The sequence below is a fragment of the Crocuta crocuta genome, unplaced genomic scaffold, assembly GCF_008692635.1.
Source record: "Crocuta crocuta isolate KB4526 unplaced genomic scaffold, BGI_CrCroc_1.0 scaffold258, whole genome shotgun sequence".
Lineage (NCBI taxonomy): Eukaryota > Metazoa > Chordata > Mammalia > Carnivora > Hyaenidae > Crocuta > Crocuta crocuta.
Genome location: NW_027532842.1, coordinates 5955340 through 5973463, shown reverse-complemented (window position 1 = coordinate 5973463; position 18124 = coordinate 5955340). Strand labels below are relative to the sequence as shown.

The 18124-nt window shown below is 44.4% G+C and overlaps 1 protein-coding gene across 1 annotated transcript in view; it reads right to left on the bottom strand.

The window, feature by feature from the left end:
- Positions 1 to 18124, bottom strand: part of MIPEP (mitochondrial intermediate peptidase) — a 160335-nt gene that overhangs the window by 65833 nt on the left and 76378 nt on the right. The window contains exons 15-16 of the mRNA XM_077745425.1: positions 5216 to 5290; positions 2322 to 2441 (exon numbers count right to left, since the gene is read on the bottom strand). Of these exons, the coding sequence (XP_077601551.1) occupies positions 2322 to 2441; positions 5216 to 5290 (195 nt within the window). The remainder of the gene's footprint in view (positions 1 to 2321; positions 2442 to 5215; positions 5291 to 18124) is intronic.

Below are 18124 nucleotides of genomic sequence, written 5' to 3'. Positions count from 1 at the left end.
TTCAAAAGGAAATAGGACAAGGATAGTGGCCTTAATAATATCATCCTTTCTTTTAAATTAAAAAAATTTACTGATAGTGGATTCAGAATTTGGTTGCCACTGCTACTTCACCTTTGTATATTTAATTATCACACAAAGGAAAAAGACAGTAGGGAAGTTTGGCTTCTCTTCTAAGGAGAGGTACATCATTATACAATTGAAGATAGACAGGTAGGGGGCAAGCAGCTCAGCCAAGCTCAAGTTCTGCAGCTTTTAGAAAGCCTCCCAATACCTAATTTTCGCCTTCCTATGATTTTATCACTTACTGGTCACGTTATATCCACATGGAGTTCACATCACAGCCGTTTATAAACTAAGCAAAGAACGGGGCGCCTGGGTGGCTCAGTCGGTTAAGCATCTGACTCTCGGTTTCAGCTCAGGTTATGATCTCACGGCCTATGAGTTCAAGACCAGTGTCGGGCTCCGAGCTGCCCACTTGCTCGCTCGCTCTCTGCCCCTCCCCCGCTTGTGCACACTCTGTTAAAAATAAACAAACTGTGAAAAATAAAACTAAGCAAAGACTAAAAAACGAGCACAAAAAACACACAAGCACAACAGCACATGAATCCAGCAGCAAACTGGAAAAGCTATTAAATTTACGCCACTGTAGGGGCGCCTGGGTGGCTTAGTCAGTTAAGCGTCCGACCTTCACTTAGGTCATGATCTTGCGGTTCGTGGGTTCGAGCCCCGCGTCGGGCTCTGTGCTGACTGCCAGCTCAGAGCCTGGAGCCTGTTTCAGTCTGTGACTCCCTCTCTCTCTGACCCTGCCCTGCTCATGCTGTCTCTCTCTCTCTCTCCTAGAAATAAATAAAAAACATTAAAAAAAAAAATTTAAATTTACGCCAATGTTACGATGATTTATTCCACTGATGAAGAGTTATTCTCATCACCACAAATTTCCACTAATACAGATAATCCAGAGCTCGATAAGACACAGCACCGGAGCGGTAAGTTACACCGAAGGTCAAAACCAGGTACGTGGCAGGACCAGCACCATGCACTGGAGCCGATGAGTGAGCCCCAGGACAGCCAGAACTACTGACAAGAAGCATTATGAAGATAAAATACGCTGTCACCGGCCTCGTCCGGCAAATGTGAACTCCTCCCAGGTGTGTTTGCGCGTCACGGCCTGAAGACCCACAGGATGAGCACGGTTTGCTGATGAGCCTCTTAGCACGTGTGCTGGGGCCCAATGCTGTATCAACCCGCTTTCGGCACCGTACAGACCCCAGAGCACTGTCACATTCGCTCTCTTGCTATCAGACCGGCAAGGCTGGAAGGATCTACACTGGGCCCTCCCGGCAGCCCCCACACCACCCAGTCAGGGCCGCTCCCCACCTCCCCGAGGACGAAACGAATCCCAAAAAGGACAGACCGGAGGAACAGAAAGAAAGAGAAACTTTTCGGACATTGTTTTGTAAGCACGAACCGGATCTGACTGAGCCGAAACCAGATCTACCCCTGGATCTTTCAGCTATGAGACTCCAGGAAGACCCTCTTCTGCTGAAGCAACAGGAACTTTCTACAGTGTGCACCTGTGAGTCCCCAGGACCACGAGGGTCAGCCGCGGCCAGCACTCTCCCTGCCAGCCTCGGCTTCCCCGTGGGGACCCTGGAGCGACGGAACAGCAGGATCTCAGAGGCTGCCTGTGAATCCCAGCACAGCCGACGAGATTTTAGAGAAGACACGTAGTATGGATGAGCCTCAACAGGAGCCCCACATATGGGGCTCTTCCCTAACTTACAAGCTTGAGAGGGAAATCGGAGGTTCTCTGGCGAAGCAGCTAGCTGCAGTCTGACACCTCGTTCTCAATAAATGGTAGCAATACTCCTGTCTCCTATGCTGACAGACCACATCGAATGAAAGAAGACATGCAAAACTTCTATTATAATCCCTGATGCAAGTAAGGGACTCAACAAATGTCAACTGCCTTCACAGTGACAACGATTCATTCATCTTGTATTGCTAACCATTCTTCTTATCATAGGAAAATAATTAAAAGAAAAGAATTACAGACTAACTCCAACGACCTTTTTCACCGCTACCTTTACAGGAATCCAGAAAGGCCTTGCTGGCCGGAGGAGAAGCAGCACGTGTGAATGGATGGTTGGAGATATTCAATGGGCCGGGCAATGTCTAGTCTTTGCCCCAAACAAAACCTTGACATAAATCTAGGGATTTCACGTTCTGTGAGGGGGAGGTGACCACGACTGGCTCCCTCTAATGGAGACACTGGCTGAGCCGTTCGATGGCACACGACGGAATCAAAACGAGAGACTCACGGTATTTGGGACATATGGTAAGCCGTAAAACTTCTCCTGGGTGTCCCTGAGAATGTCCGTAGTCGATGCCCTCAGGGGATGCTTCCCATGGTAGATCTGATCCAGGGTGGCATAAAAGACCTACGAAAGACAAAAGCATGCCCTTAGTTCTGGCAGCCCAGCCTTACATCCAAGATGTGACAAACCAGAGGGGTTCGAAGTGCACCAGAATAAGTACACTCAACAGCTGAACACATTCACAAGTATAAATGTATACAGCTTGAGATGTGTTTTGTACCACAATTAAGACCATTGTTAATGATGAAAAGGAAAGCTCTCAACCTTTCCGTGACTAAAGATATTAAAAATTTTCAAACCTTATAAGGTACTCTTTACATACAATGTACTAAATTAAATTTGTGCCCACAAAACTGGAAACTGGCCCGTTGATTTCTATAGACAGATGCAAAATACATAGCTGGAAATACGAGAAAAATAATAATAAAGTTACAACTTGTGGCCCTCTGGGTCTAATATATCCTGCTTGGCTTCTTCCTGGAATCCTGAGAGATCTTAAATGAGAGAAACGAAATGGTCCGAATCCAAGTTCTGTGACGAGAACGGACAGAACGTTAGATAGACAGGGCGAGGTGCAGAAGGAACGCTCTCGCGCGGCGGGTGAGCACAGATGTCACAAAGAATTCTGGCACAGCTGTCGCGGAGTCTGGAGCCCGGGCCCAGGCAGCTCCGCACCCGGCGTCAGGAGACAGCAAGGAAACGGGTGCTGCGCACAGGGATTCCGGCTGACGGAGGGGACCGGAGAGCGGAGGCCACAGGGGAAGAGGAGGCGGGAGGATAAAGCGTTGGTTCGCACGTGAAGCCCGCTGCTTACAAAGCTCTGAAAACTGAATTTTACACAGAAAACCTAACGTGAAGATAAAGCGCTTTCTCCCTGGAACATGTGGCTTGAATGGGAATATCTGTTGGGAGTTCACCTAAAGTCCTCAAGGAAGCAGAAAAGGCTCGATTTTAAAGGAAAAACTCTGACATGCAGTTATGTTTCTGGTCTGTATCTTTCTGATTTGAAAATGGAATTTGCAGAGAATGTGCAGCTGTTGACTTAAAAGAGCTGAGGATTAGTTTAGATAAAAGAAAAAATTTAAATGACCTCCAGCTTTTGGCTTCATCTAGATATAGAATTATGGTTCTAAATTATAAGTCAGGTTTAAACCTTCCCTAGGAAAATACAGACATTTCCTAAATATAAATATTGCTTTACTCTAACTGGTAATCTGAGCATATAGTTAAAATACAGCTCTTTCAATTCTATATTCTATAATGAGTAACAATGCATAGAGTAATCAGAGGGGCCTAAATTACTCACCCACGTCTTGTCCACTTTCTAACAGAATAAATTATTAGGAACTGAAACGTAAATTCTAACCTCCACTAAGGTGTAGGGTTTTGGGGGGTTTTTTTTGGCCTCAATCTACAATCAGGTCTGAATTCAGAAGTTTCACGCCGACAGTTACGCCTTCCACACACGAAAGGCATAAATATGGAATGACTTTTAATGACAAAGGAAGAGCAAAGTGAACGAAACGGGCACGTGTCACATGCTCACCTGCTGATGAACTGAACAATCCTAAAGCGATGAGCCTATCTGTCTGCCCAGGGAGTCGTGCTCTCCTGGGACCAAGAACCTTGGAGCCACAGAAAAAGAGGAGCCCGTTTTTAAAACAATGCGCAACAGAAAAAAAAGAAAACTGCAATGTTCAGAAGACCGTCGTGCCCCCTCGAAACCTGGGCGATTGCTTTCCCTTCCACCCTCGTGTGTCCGCACCGTGCGAGGGGCTGCTGTGGGACAGAAAGCTGGCACGGACAGCCCTCTGGCAAGCATCTGCCTCCCTCTCTTCTCTCTCTCTTCCTCTGCATCTCTCAAGGGGTTCCTCTCTTTGGAGGGTGGACAGAGGGAAAGGTTAGTTTTCTTTTTAAAAGAAAATCCTTGGAACAATTACTCAAAAAGAAAGCCACAGCCCAGGCTTTTAAAAGGCAGGACTTCCACGAGAGATATCGGCAAATCAAAAGACATTAGCTGAGTAATGCAGAACTTTTCAAACAATTTGAAAGTGTTCCAAATGATGCAGAAATCTTTTTTAAATTATAGTGATGTGCACAGACCTCAACGTAAATTCCAATGTAAGTCCACGGTTTTCTTGATAGCATGCGTTTTCTTCAAATGTATATTGGAAAGTACAACGTAAACAGAGTTCGCAAAGGCTGAATTTTACAAAACCCCAAAGCAATTAAATGGTGCCCACACTTTGAAATAGGTAGCTGGATCACTATAAAAGTGAGCACTGCCTGACATGAAAGACGGCTGTTGGGGCTGTGTTTATAGAATTCTCCAGGCCTGATGAAGAGCGAGAATTCCATAAACAATCTCAGCAATTAAAGTAACCTGAACATCTGGGCTCATGTAGACCTGACATCCAGATGGTTCATACAATTTTTCTAGTCTTTATCTGGAAACCTAGAAAACTGCCTTTGAATATCATCTAAAACGGACAATCCTCACTGTTTAAACTTCACGTCAAAACCACAAATTTTTAAAGACACAAAGGGAATGGAAATATAACTTGCGTGCTGACACGTATGACTGAGAAGAAGTCACATGACTCTCGCAAGCTCTGATTTTTCCCAGCGGCAACTGGGAGATAAACGTATTTAAAATCCATTTCACAAAGAGAGCGCGAAGCCTGAATGAGTCGGTTTTGGTCAAGTTCTTTGAACGCGGATGAAAGATAGGTTAGAAGCATAATTATTATCATAAATGTGGAGGGTTGGCAAGAATTTAAAGTTACGTATGTACTGTGAACACCCGCTCTAACAAAATTCAGAGCACAGGCACATACCTGAAGTTGCATATCGGCTGCCGCACACACCTTCTTAGATTCACAGAGCCGAGACACCATATTTTTGGGCAAGGACTTGAAAAACAAAAGAACATATATGTGAGCAAATTGCTTACTAAGTCACTGCACTGCCTGCTTATGAGGCAAGAGAGTTAAAAATGACATCAAACGAAAAAATTAGTAATAGAATTTAATCATAGTGACGGTCAAATGAAGATCGGTATGTGAAAAGACAGCACTGTAGGGAGAGAACAGAGTGGCATCAATCTTTAAGAGTCTATTTAAAACCCTGGTAAAAGCTAATGCTTTTTCTGTACCTTTGTTACCAGTGGAATTTTGTTCGAGTGCTCTGATGGCATATAATAATGGATGATAGGAATCACAGAGTAAAGTGTCAAAGAATAGGTGATAATTCTTGGTGTCGGCCAGCACTGAAGCTGAATTGACATCCCAACAAATAACCATGATAGTAAATTGCACATTCTCTGATTTTCCAACCTGAAAGAAATGCAGAACTTGGAAACTCAGTGTAATGCCCCTACCTGGTTTAAGGGCGACGTCCTCCCTGAGACTAATTAGGCTTCATCACATAGCATCGCATATTCGCATAGAAATAAAATAATAACGTAGTTGAGGAAGCACATAGGTCAACCGACTCTACTTGAGACGCATTAATACCGATGTTTACTGAAAAAAGTGACCACTTGATACAACTCTATTTATAATCATGAAGCTAAAAGCCCCTCTGCAGAGAAACACATTAGGGGAGAGCTGTGCCGGGTTACGAGCACTTCAGCTGTGTACATTACCCACCGATGAAGGACAACGTGAGTGTGTGTGTGTGCGCGCGCGCACATGTCCTCAGAGTGCCCGCCCCATGGCAGGTACTCCGTAAATCTTTCTGGAAGAAATGAAGAAACCAAGATCAATCATTTAAAAAGGCCTCTTAAGTGAAAGACTACACCAGCATGTGATGAAGGCTCAGACAGCAAACCTTTCTCAGTCAAGCCTGTTCTCTCCTCTGTTTGGCTATAAGAAAGGCAAACAAGGCCAAAAAAACAAAACAAGAAACAAAAAGGAAAGTGTAAGGAGTTACGACATGGACTGCAGAGGCTGCACAGTATACAGTCTGGCCCAGGTGAAGGGCCGGGGGCTTTCCCACACGGGGGCGGCCATCTTGAATAAAGCAAAAATGTACTCAGACTAGGATTTTAAAAAATCAAGCTTTAGTTAAGTCATATATGCAACAACTTGTGCCAGAGTGTTCAGGTTTCTTTAAACCCTTACTTTACAGTGTACCTTCAGCTGACAGGACTCGTGCTGTACTTGGATTTTTTTAATGACTTGCAAAGCTTTAATGCTTTTGTTTCCATTTGTAAAAAGTCTGTGAGGAAGGATGGCATTTTCTCATTTATCCAAAAATGGAAAGTACTGTGGATGAGCCCTGGGGCAGGTGTCAGGGGCAGAAAAGGGTGGGCCGCCAGGGTCCTGGCACTTCACAAGCTGGCGCTACCCACATAGGCACCATTTTGAAAAGAGTTAACAACTAACATGAGTGCTAAGAAGCCAAAGCAGTGCCGGTCGGTACGAGAACCGTCACGGACACAAGCTTAGCTGAGGAGCTAACGTAGACATCACATCGGCAAAATGAACCGGCGTTAACGCCACAAGGGATGGGCTGCAGGGGAAGAGCAGCGCCCCAGGCCCGTGTGCCAAGGGCAGAGAAGAGGAGGGCCGTGGGCAGACGGGGAAAGAGCCGTGGGCAGGAGAGCGGGTCCCCCCAGGAAGTCAGGAGCCAAGCAGGGACCCTGGTCTCCACGCTTGGGCTCTGCCTTGAGAGACGCCACTGGGGAGTTTAAAGCAAAGGAATCAGAAGGTCAGGTTTGTGTTTTTGAAAGATTGCTTTGGCTGCCGTGTAGACGCTGGAGAGGAGGAAGGAGGAAGTGGATCAGGAAAAAACAGGTTACAGTTAGTGCACCAGGGACCCACATCAGCAACCTAAGCAACGGGCAGAATGGCAGGGGCAGGGGCACCGCGCCGGAGGGCCGGAGCGGAGCGGGAAGCGAGACCCAGGGACGCTGCACACGTGTGGCCGGCACTGTTCCCACAAGTGTGCGGAGGGGCAGCGCCAGGGCAGCAGGCGCAGAGGGGAGGCGCTGAGGGAGGAGGCCTGTCTGGGGCTGGGGTGCACAAGCAGGCTGAGGACGTGCTGACGGGCTGGGGCCGAGAGGGACACAGCCTGGGGGTGCAGATGCCAGAGGAGGCAATGAGAGCCTGAGGTTCCCGGAAAAGGAAACGCTGCAGACCACAGGGGAGAGGCGGCTCGGGGAAGGGCTCCCAGGATGGGCATCCCATAGGGGACGAGGTCGATTCTGAGGCTTAAGGAGGCTAGGGAAAGTTGGGGAGCGTGGTCCATTGAGAAGCGTAGGTTCATGAGCTGTGGGAGAGCCCTGGGATCGCACTGTGGCCCGGCATGCGGGCAGAAGTGGGGATGGGGCCGAGGGGGGATGGGCGATGGGGGAGGAGGAACATCCAGTCAGCAATGGGGATGCAGGGGTTGAAGGCCCGTGGCGCGGTACCCCCCCCGGAGGGGGTGTGGGGAAACGAGAAGCCCACGACGGGGGCCAGGCATCTTTGAAAGGTTGACTACTTCCGCCCTATAGACAACAATATGGGAATGCCAAGCACTGGGTCTAGAGCCAAACCCAACACACCCCTTTCCGTTTGGAAGTACTGAGAGGCCGATCCCTCAGAGACGAACCCACATAGAAACGGCAGGCACCAAAGGAACACATTTAATGAGGCTTAATTCCTTCCCTGTCGGGTTTACAACAAAAGATGTGAAGAAAGACAGCATGTAAGAGCAAGGAGAGCTAAAAACAGTTCATCAAAAATTATGTAATAAAACAGAACCACGTGGGCTCTGTAGTTAGATAAAATGTCACTGCCTGAGGAGGTGACGGTTGGTGGTGAAGGTGACATGGGACCTCTGTGTTATTTCTTGCAACCTCCCATGAATCTGTAATTATTTCAAAATAAAAGGATAAGTCCCCAAAAACCTCCCAAAATTATGTCCTCAAGGTGTACCTTACATTCGATAGTAATGTCAAGGAACGTTTTACTAAAAATATACAGAAACAGAGAAGACACATACAATCGTAGTAGACGGGTTCAAAGAAGAGAATCATAAATCCACCAAGTTGCAAACGGAATAATGTATTTATATCATGTGAGGTGTAAACAGGTAAATAGATTTTTTAGAAATCTAGCTTGGGGTGGGGAGGGGCTAGGGAGCGCCCTTGTGAGCACCACTGGGTACTGGATGGAAGTGCTGAGTCACGGTAGTAGTGTACACCTGAAATGAATACTACACTGTATGTTAGCCAACTGGACTTTGAATGAAAGCTTAAAAAATAAGTAAAAATACATAAGACTCTAGTTTGGCTCTTACTCTATTGAAATTAATCAAGGCATTTCGGCTGTTGGAACAAAGGTGTGTTTGTACCTCCTGCTGGACCTCCAGAAAGTTCAGCTCCAGACCACCACACCAAAGTGAGTGTCACAATAAAGTGAGTTAAATACATTTCTTGGTTTCCCAGTGTGTGCAAAAGTCTGACTTACACTACTGTAGACTATTAAGTGGGCAATACCATTATGCCTTAAAAAAAACACAATGTATATACCTAAATTTAAAACATTAAAATTATTTTAAAACATTTTAAAATATGCTCAACTACAATATGCTAACCATCTGATAAGTTTTCGGTGAGTTGCAATCACTGATCACAGTTCATTCAGTGTGACAAATGCCATAATGCTGTAAGTTTGAAATATTGCAAGAATTACCAAAACATGACACAGAAACACAAAGGGAACGAACCCTGTTGCAAACGCGCCACCCACAAACCTGCTTGATGGAAAGTTGCTACAAAACTTCAGTTTGTAAAAAATGTACCATTTGAAAAGCACAATAAAGCAAAGCACAAGAAAATGAAGTATGACTGTATTTATTTATATTATTCTCTTAGGAAGTACTTACTTTTTCTTATAAGAATGACCAAAAAAAAGACAAAAATTTAAACACCATACAAATTGATTTTCAAGTTATATGAGAATTTTTTTTTTAATTTTTGTAAATGTTTTACTTATTTCTGAGAGAGAGAGAGACAGGGGCAGCGTGAGCAGGGGAGGGGCAGAGATAAGGAGACACAGAATCTGAAACAGGCTCCAGGCTCTGAGCTGTCTGTCAGCACAGAGCCTGACGTGGGGCTCGAACCCACGAACTGTGAGATCATGACCCGAGCCGAAGTCAGACGCTTAACCAACTAAGCCACCCAGGTGCCCCAAGAATTTTTTTTAATAAAAATATTTAGAAGTGAAATCTTCAATTTCAAATTCGAAAAATGTTTCCTGTGGGCGCCTGGGTGGTTCAGTTGGTTGAGTGTCTGACTTAGGCTCAGGTCATGATCTCACGGTTCCTGAGTTCAAGCCCCGCGTCCGGCTCTGGGCTGACAGCTGTGAGCCTGGAGCCTGCTTCGGATTCTGTGTCTACCTCTGTCTCTGCCCCTCCCCCATGTGCACGCACGCTCTCTCTCTCTCTCTCTCTCAAAAATAAATAAACCTTAAAAAGATTTCAAATAAAAAAAAAAAAGAAAGAAAAATGTTTCCTGGTCAAGATTTTCTTCTGTAAATATCACTTTACTATCCAGAGTCATGATAGTCAACGCTGAAGTAATTCAAATTATTTCAGTGGAAGTAGCACAGATATTTCACATTGTCTCCTAATGTGAAGACACTCACATCTGATATGCTGAAGACACAGAATATGAATACATCCAAGCTGCAGGTAATGAGCAACTGTATATAAATAAAAAATGCATTTAAAACACCTAAACCTCAAACACTATTGCAATCATTTTTCATTACGTTAAATTAAAAATGTATAAAAGTCTGAGGGTTCCTGGGTGGCTCAGTTGGCTGGGCGGCCAACTTCGACTCAGGTCATGACCTTGCAGTTCGTGGGTTCGAGCCCCGCACCGGGCTCTGTGCTGACAGCTAGCTCAGAGGCTGGAGCCTGTTTCAGATTCTGTGTCTCCCTCTTTCTGTGACCCTCCCCTGCTCACACTGCCTCTCTTTCTCAGAAATAAATGAAACGTTTAAAAAAAATGTATAAAAGTCCATAGCATCAGAAACAACTGTTTCACCCTATCAACTGCATTTTTTTAATTTTTAATTTTATTTATTATCACCTTGAGAGTGACACAGACACCACAAGTTGGGGAGCGACAGAGTTAGAAAGAGCCCGACGTGGGGCCTGAATGCACAAACCAGAAGTTCATGACCTGAGCTGCAACAAAGAGTCAGATACTCCATCAACTGGGCCACCCAGGCGCCCTGCATCAACCGCGTTTTTTAGCAGATTCTACTTCAAACTTCGTAATTTCCAAGGAAGAAAGGACTTTCACTGATCACTAGAACTCTGATCCCAACAAGGACGGGTTATTCCCAGTTCTCCTTGGGATGTGGACACCGCCATCTCATTCAAGATTAAAAAGAATCCTACTAGCATACTAAGAATGCTATAAATCAAGAAGAAACTTCAGATTGACTAATTAGGGTAAAGAAACATGTCAGGGGGCGCCTTGGTGGCTCAGTCGGTAAAGTGTCCGGCTTCGGCTCAGGTCATGATCTCACGGTTCGTGGGTTCGAGCCCCGAGTCAGGCTCTGTGCTGACAGCTCAGAGCCTGGAGCCTGCTCAAATTCTCTCTCTCTCTCTGCCCTTCCCTCACTTGGGCTCTCTCTCTCTCTAAAAAATAAAAAAACATTAATCAAAAAAAATTTTTAAAGAATGCTGTGAGAAATGGCAAAGCTAGATGGCTGTCTTGGGCCTTTCAGGCTATTTCCAGGATCTCCTTCTTCTTTTATTTCTACATTCATTCAAGTTAGTGAGCCCACAATGTAGTTTCAGCTTCAGGAACAGAGCCCAATGATCTATCTCCCATATAGGACACCAAGTACCCATCACCCTTTAACCCCTCCTCCTACTCATCTCCGGGTCCGGCCGCCCTCAGTTTGTTCCCCGTATTTAAGAGACTCTTATGATTTGCCTCCCTATTTTTTCCTTTCCTTCCCTTGTTCATGTTGAGTTTCTCAAGCTCCACATATGAGTGAAATCATAGGATATCTGTCTTTCTCTGACTGACTTATTCTCCGAAGCATAATACCCTCTAGTTCCATCCATATTGTTGTTAATGGCAAGATTTCATTCTTTGTCATCATGGAGAAATATCCCTTTGTATATATACACCACATCTTTATTCATTCAACAGTCAATGGACGTTTGGACTCTTTCCATAATTTGGCTATAGTTGATGGCGCTGCTATAAACGTCGGGGTGCATGTGTCCCTCTGGATCAGCATTTTTATATCCTTCAGATAAATTCCTAGTAGTGCAATTGCTGTAGGGTAGTTCTAGTCTTAATTTTTTGAAGAACCTCCACCACTGTTTTCCAGAGTGGTACTTCCTGCATCCTTAANGGCTCTGTGCTGACAGCTAGCTCAGAGGCTGGAGCCTGTTTCAGATTCTGTGTCTCCCTCTTTCTGTGACCCTCCCCTGCTCACACTGCCTCTCTTTCTCAGAAATAAATGAAACGTTTAAAAAAAATGTATAAAAGTCCATAGCATCAGAAACAACTGTTTCACCCTATCAACTGCATTTTTTTAATTTTTAATTTTATTTATTATCACCTTGAGAGTGACACAGACACCACAAGTTGGGGAGCGACAGAGTTAGAAAGAGCCCGACGTGGGGCCTGAATGCACAAACCAGAAGTTCATGACCTGAGCTGCAACAAAGAGTCAGATACTCCATCAACTGGGCCACCCAGGCGCCCTGCATCAACCGCGTTTTTTAGCAGATTCTACTTCAAACTTCGTAATTTCCAAGGAAGAAAGGACTTTCACTGATCACTAGAACTCTGATCCCAACAAGGACGGGTTATTCCCAGTTCTCCTTGGGATGTGGACACCGCCATCTCATTCAAGATTAAAAAGAATCCTACTAGCATACTAAGAATGCTATAAATCAAGAAGAAACTTCAGATTGACTAATTAGGGTAAAGAAACATGTCAGGGGGCGCCTTGGTGGCTCAGTCGGTAAAGTGTCCGGCTTCGGCTCAGGTCATGATCTCACGGTTCGTGGGTTCGAGCCCCGAGTCAGGCTCTGTGCTGACAGCTCAGAGCCTGGAGCCTGCTCAAATTCTCTCTCTCTCTCTGCCCTTCCCTCACTTGGGCTCTCTCTCTCTCTAAAAAATAAAAAAACATTAATCAAAAAAAATTTTTAAAGAATGCTGTGAGAAATGGCAAAGCTAGATGGCTGTCTTGGGCCTTTCAGGCTATTTCCAGGATCTCCTTCTTCTTTTATTTCTACATTCATTCAAGTTAGTGAGCCCACAATGTAGTTTCAGCTTCAGGAACAGAGCCCAATGATCTATCTCCCATATAGGACACCAAGTACCCATCACCCTTTAACCCCTCCTCCTACTCATCTCCGGGTCCGGCCGCCCTCAGTTTGTTCCCCGTATTTAAGAGACTCTTATGATTTGCCTCCCTATTTTTTCCTTTCCTTCCCTTGTTCATGTTGAGTTTCTCAAGCTCCACATATGAGTGAAATCATAGGATATCTGTCTTTCTCTGACTGACTTATTCTCCGAAGCATAATACCCTCTAGTTCCATCCATATTGTTGTTAATGGCAAGATTTCATTCTTTGTCATCATGGAGAAATATCCCTTTGTATATATACACCACATCTTTATTCATTCAACAGTCAATGGACGTTTGGACTCTTTCCATAATTTGGCTATAGTTGATGGCGCTGCTATAAACGTCGGGGTGCATGTGTCCCTCTGGATCAGCATTTTTATATCCTTCAGATAAATTCCTAGTAGTGCAATTGCTGTAGGGTAGTTCTAGTCTTAATTTTTTGAAGAACCTCCACCACTGTTTTCCAGAGTGGTACTTCCTGCATCCTTAACTTTGGCCTGCTAAAACGGCTACTTCACATCATCCCACACATCCAGAAAACCATTCTTTCCAGGACCTTCTTCTTAGACTCGTGAGAGGAGAGCTGAGAGCATGGTCTGCCTTAAACCAACACCTGTCTGACTCTGAACTCCCATTATGATTCATGGGAGCATAAAGGAAAAAGAAGAGGTACCAAGTGTGAATCCTAACTGCACCACTTACCGGTGTAGCGGCATAATGCTGGGCAATGTACTGAACTTCTCTAAGACACACTTTCCTCCCTGGCAAAATGTTAATATTATCTTTTTGCAGAATTAGATGAGAATTGAACAACATAATGTAACTTAAGAACATATTATGTCAGAGTAGATGCTGCATAAGCGGTAGCTGATATTATTCACTGCTATGGTAGCCCTGTGTAATACAATAACCATGGACGTCGACAAACTTTATTTATGTCTTACTGTTTTACCTATATATTCTGTAAACATGGCCTGTTTGAGCATTACAAATTCTTAGGAGACAGGAATTTGGGCTGAACAGTTCTCTCCCTGAGGCACCCAATTAAGAAAATGTACTTTCATCGTTTCCTATTTATATTTCTCTTCACTTGCAAAATAGCCCAAATACATGTCAAGAAACACACGCGCCTCCTCAAACTGCCCAGCTGTAGAAGAGGATACTTTCTCCACTGTGATTATTTTAAGGTTTTTTAGAACACTGAGATCCGCCAACATGTTATATAATAGCCTATCTTCCATATTTCAATATCTGCCACAAAACTTGGTCATCGACTCACATTTCTGAAAATTGCTTGAGGGAGAATCGGTTATCAACAGGTAGTGAGTTTTTCATCTGTAGGATCCAGCTCTGACTTAGAAAACACTGGTAATCAGAAAATGTTCACTTTCTGATGATATTTTAATCAGATGTATGTCATGCTATGGTCTTGACAGCTCAAACTTTCAGAGTGCCTGAGAGGGAGTCTGCTGTCACTTCTATCTGTTCCTCTGTCTGCTTTCCCCCCTCTGCCCGCCTTCAGGGTTTGCTCTTTATTTCTGATGACGGGGTGTCTAAGTCTGTTCTCTTTGTTATCTGTCCTGCTTGGGGTTCTTGAAGCATCTTAGATCTCTGGCTTGATTTTCATTATTTTTGACACATTCTCAGCCATTATCCCTTCAAACAGTTTTTCGGCCTTATTACCTATCTCTTCTCCTTTGTCCCAAAGTTCTCGGAAGCTCTTTTTTGTCCCTGTCCCTCTTACCCCGCACTTTGAATTTCAGCTGGGGTAACTCCTACTGATCTACAGTTAAGCTCACTGAGCTCACATTCCTTCCTCAGCTGCGACATGTGTGCTGATGAGCCCCTCAAAGGAATTTCTCTCATCTGACATCACGGCCTTATTTCCTGCACTTCCATGTGGATGTTTCTCACACTTTCCATCTTCTGCTTCATCTGTTCATATATGTTGCCCACCTTTTCCTTTAACAGACTTACTTAAATCCCTGTCTTCTGACAGTTACTTTAAAGCTACTCTAGTCATTAGTTATTTTCAAGTCTCTGAGCCTGAGTCTACTGACCTCTCTGAGCAAGGAGGCAGGGCTTCGGGCCGCTTCTGCACAGCAGCCAATCACCTCCTGTGGGCCTGCAACACTGAGGGCGGCCCCTGTGGTCTCCCACCCCGCACCCGTTAGTTCTCATGTGCACCTGGTGAAGGCCAAGGGGAAAGAGCCTAGAGGTGAATTCAAACTCCCGCTACATCAGGGCCCTCAGCTCTTCAGAGCGACAGGCAAGCCCGCACTCAGCCTTCAACATTTTGTTAAGATTGTTCTCTGACTTTTCCTGACCCCTCTGCACGGCAGCCCGGCCCTTCTGCCGTGATTGGCCACAGGGAAGCTGGTCTGCCCCTCCCTGGAGTCAGGCAACTTCGTGGGCCTATGACCTCAACTCTCTTAGGAGCTCAAGAAAAGTGACGGTTTCAGCTGTTTCCTGTGTTAACTGTGGTAGCAGCACCCTGTCCACCTTCCACGTGCCCAACGGTCCAGACTTTCGTCAGTAATACCGCTTGGGCTTGTGGCTCTCAAAGGAAAAAGAAAGGCAGACAAGCTTTGCAAAGGGTCAACTACTCTGCACGAAATCAGGCACCAAGACATCATTAAAGATTATTATGAAGAAACTTGCAATGCAGGCGTCTCCAAGTATCCGTAGGTTTTAGCCAAAACACAGTTCACTCAACAAATATTTATTCATCGCCCATCATGTGACAGGCAAAGTTGATACATCAGTGAATGAAATTGATAAAAATCTCAGTCCTCACGGAATTTCTATTCTGGGAGACCCTGTTATTACTATTTTTAAATTACCAACAGGGGAATGGACACTTCCCCTTGGTACCTAGAATGGCACCTTATCCTAGGAATGTAGTGAGTGAATGGATGCTTTTAGTATATATTGACTGCGTTTAGTAGATACTGAGATAACGTGTTTGTGTGTTTTACTATTTCATTTCCTTTGGAAGTACAGGAATGTGAATCACATGCCTATCTAACCCTCATTCACTATTTCCTTACTACCACTATTATCTGAACATAAGGTAAGAAAACTCACAAATGAACGTAAAGCGTATAAAGACTGCATCTGTAAACAGCACGGTAATCCACGCAGTTTTGACACTTTCGGTGAACCCAGAGGAGATGGTGCTTTAAATCTCTGTCATTTTATTCTTTAAGCCAGAGGCTTGACATTTATTTTCAACCCACATAGGTGCCCCTCCAAATTCAATACTGCAATTTAGGTATAATGCCACTTGATGGTAAAAGTAACCCTCGGCAAAATCTGTTTCATTAACACTCCAATAAGTTCCTCCCAAAAAAGGATTTGCAGTGGTAATACAAATTTCAGTCAATATTAATCAGCATTTAATTAACAGATAATGAAGTTAATGGAAACCAACTTAACAATAAACTGTTTGTAAAAAATAAATTTATTTTAAAAAGAAAATTAAAAAAATTAACAGATAATGAAGTTGAGACAGGAAAGCAGAGGCAGGGAAACAGAAGGAGGTCAGCATGGAGTTCGGCACATCAACACGTGTGTCTCATACTTTCATTCATCTTAGACACATGGGCCGTAAGTTTCACTCTAGTCGGAGACAGAAACCCGAAGAGGTGCCTATTCAAACTGCTACGAGTACAGGTCTAGATCCTTTATCTGGAATTCCACAATCCAGAAAGGCCGGAAGACTAAAGTTTTCCTACCAATCTGACAACACCCTGATGGCAAAATGTGGCCTGAACAAAAGTGAAGTCTGCAAAGTATTTATCCCACTTCGTAAGTACGCAGGAATATGAATTCCTCTGACCGCAGGGTACTCGGCTAGAACCTACCAGTTTTTTAAAATTCAAAATATGTAACAGATAAGCCATTTTCCTTTTCTAAAATCTCGAACACATTCAATTTCCAAAGCATGCAATCCCAAAGTTTTAGATGGAAAACAATGAATTTCTGTGTGGCATATATTTTGCCTGAGATACAAAATGAACTTCCACTGAAAACAGACGAAAAAACAGATAAATAAAGCTTTTCATTCAAAGTGTTCTACAGACAGCACCAGGCACATCTCTTCCTGAAAAGATTTATAGATATGTCCTTAAAAATTGAGGTAAATGAACCTGTCAGAATGGCCAACATTAACAACTCAGGCAACAACAGATGTTGGCGATGATGCAGAGAAAGAGGAACCCTTTTGCACTGCTGGTGGAAATGCAAACTGGCGCAGCCATTCTGGAAAACAATGTGGAGGTTCCTCAAGAAATTAAAAACAGAACTACCCTAAGGCCCAGCAACTGCACCACTAGGTATTATATTATATGCACCAATATGCACCACTAGGTACATATATTATATGTATATATATACATACATACAGTGGAGTATTTACTCGGCAATCAAAAAGAATGAAATTTTCCCATTTGCAACAATGTGGATGGAACTAGAGGGTATTATGCTAAGTGAAGTTAGTCAGCAAAAGACAAATACCATATGACTTCACTCATGTGAAGACTTTAAGACACAGAACAGATAAACATTAGGGAAGGAAAGCAAAAATAATATAAAAACAGGGAGGGGACAAATCATAAGAGACTCTTAAATATGGAGAACAAACAGAGGGTTTCTGGAGGGGTTGTGGGAGGGGGATGGGCTAATGGGTGAGGGGCATTAAGGAATCTACTCCTGAAATCACTTTTGCACCATATGCTAACCTGGATGTCAATTTTTAAAAACGAGTTAAATAACCAAGTAAGTGAGAGACTCTTCCTACATTCTTCACTTTGTACCTATGGAATCCAGCTGCGTCCGAGGTTACTTGACCTTCACTGGGCGCTGGCCACTCCCAGGCCCGTGTTCCCTGAGTGGAGGCCGTGCTTTGAGGGAGAAGGAGCAGAGCCGTCCGGCTGGTCCATGAGATTCTCCCCAGATACAGCTCTTCCCTGGAGATTCCCTATTCAAACCAGCATATTCCAAGTCATGAACAGTCCTAGCTCTGCAGTACAGAAACCTTAAGGAACTTCGACCCTCGTTTCCCCCAAGTTACTTGAGCACAGAACATGCTTCCACGCCTCACGCGCCTGTGCAGAAGCAGGAGACTTCACGTACCGGGCGCTAGCTGGGAAGGAGCTCGCCAGGGAAATTCAACGTAGACCGAAAGTGAAAGAACTACTACAGATGAAGCTTCTTTAAAACGCACAAAGGCAGCTGTCTCCTTCTCTCTAATCTTCACATTTCTTTCCAGTCCTAAGTTTAGACACACTCTCTTCGGGAAGCTTCTTTTCAGTTCTTTAAGCGCCGCCGTGGCACTGCCCTCTCGGGAGGCAGGCCGACGCCC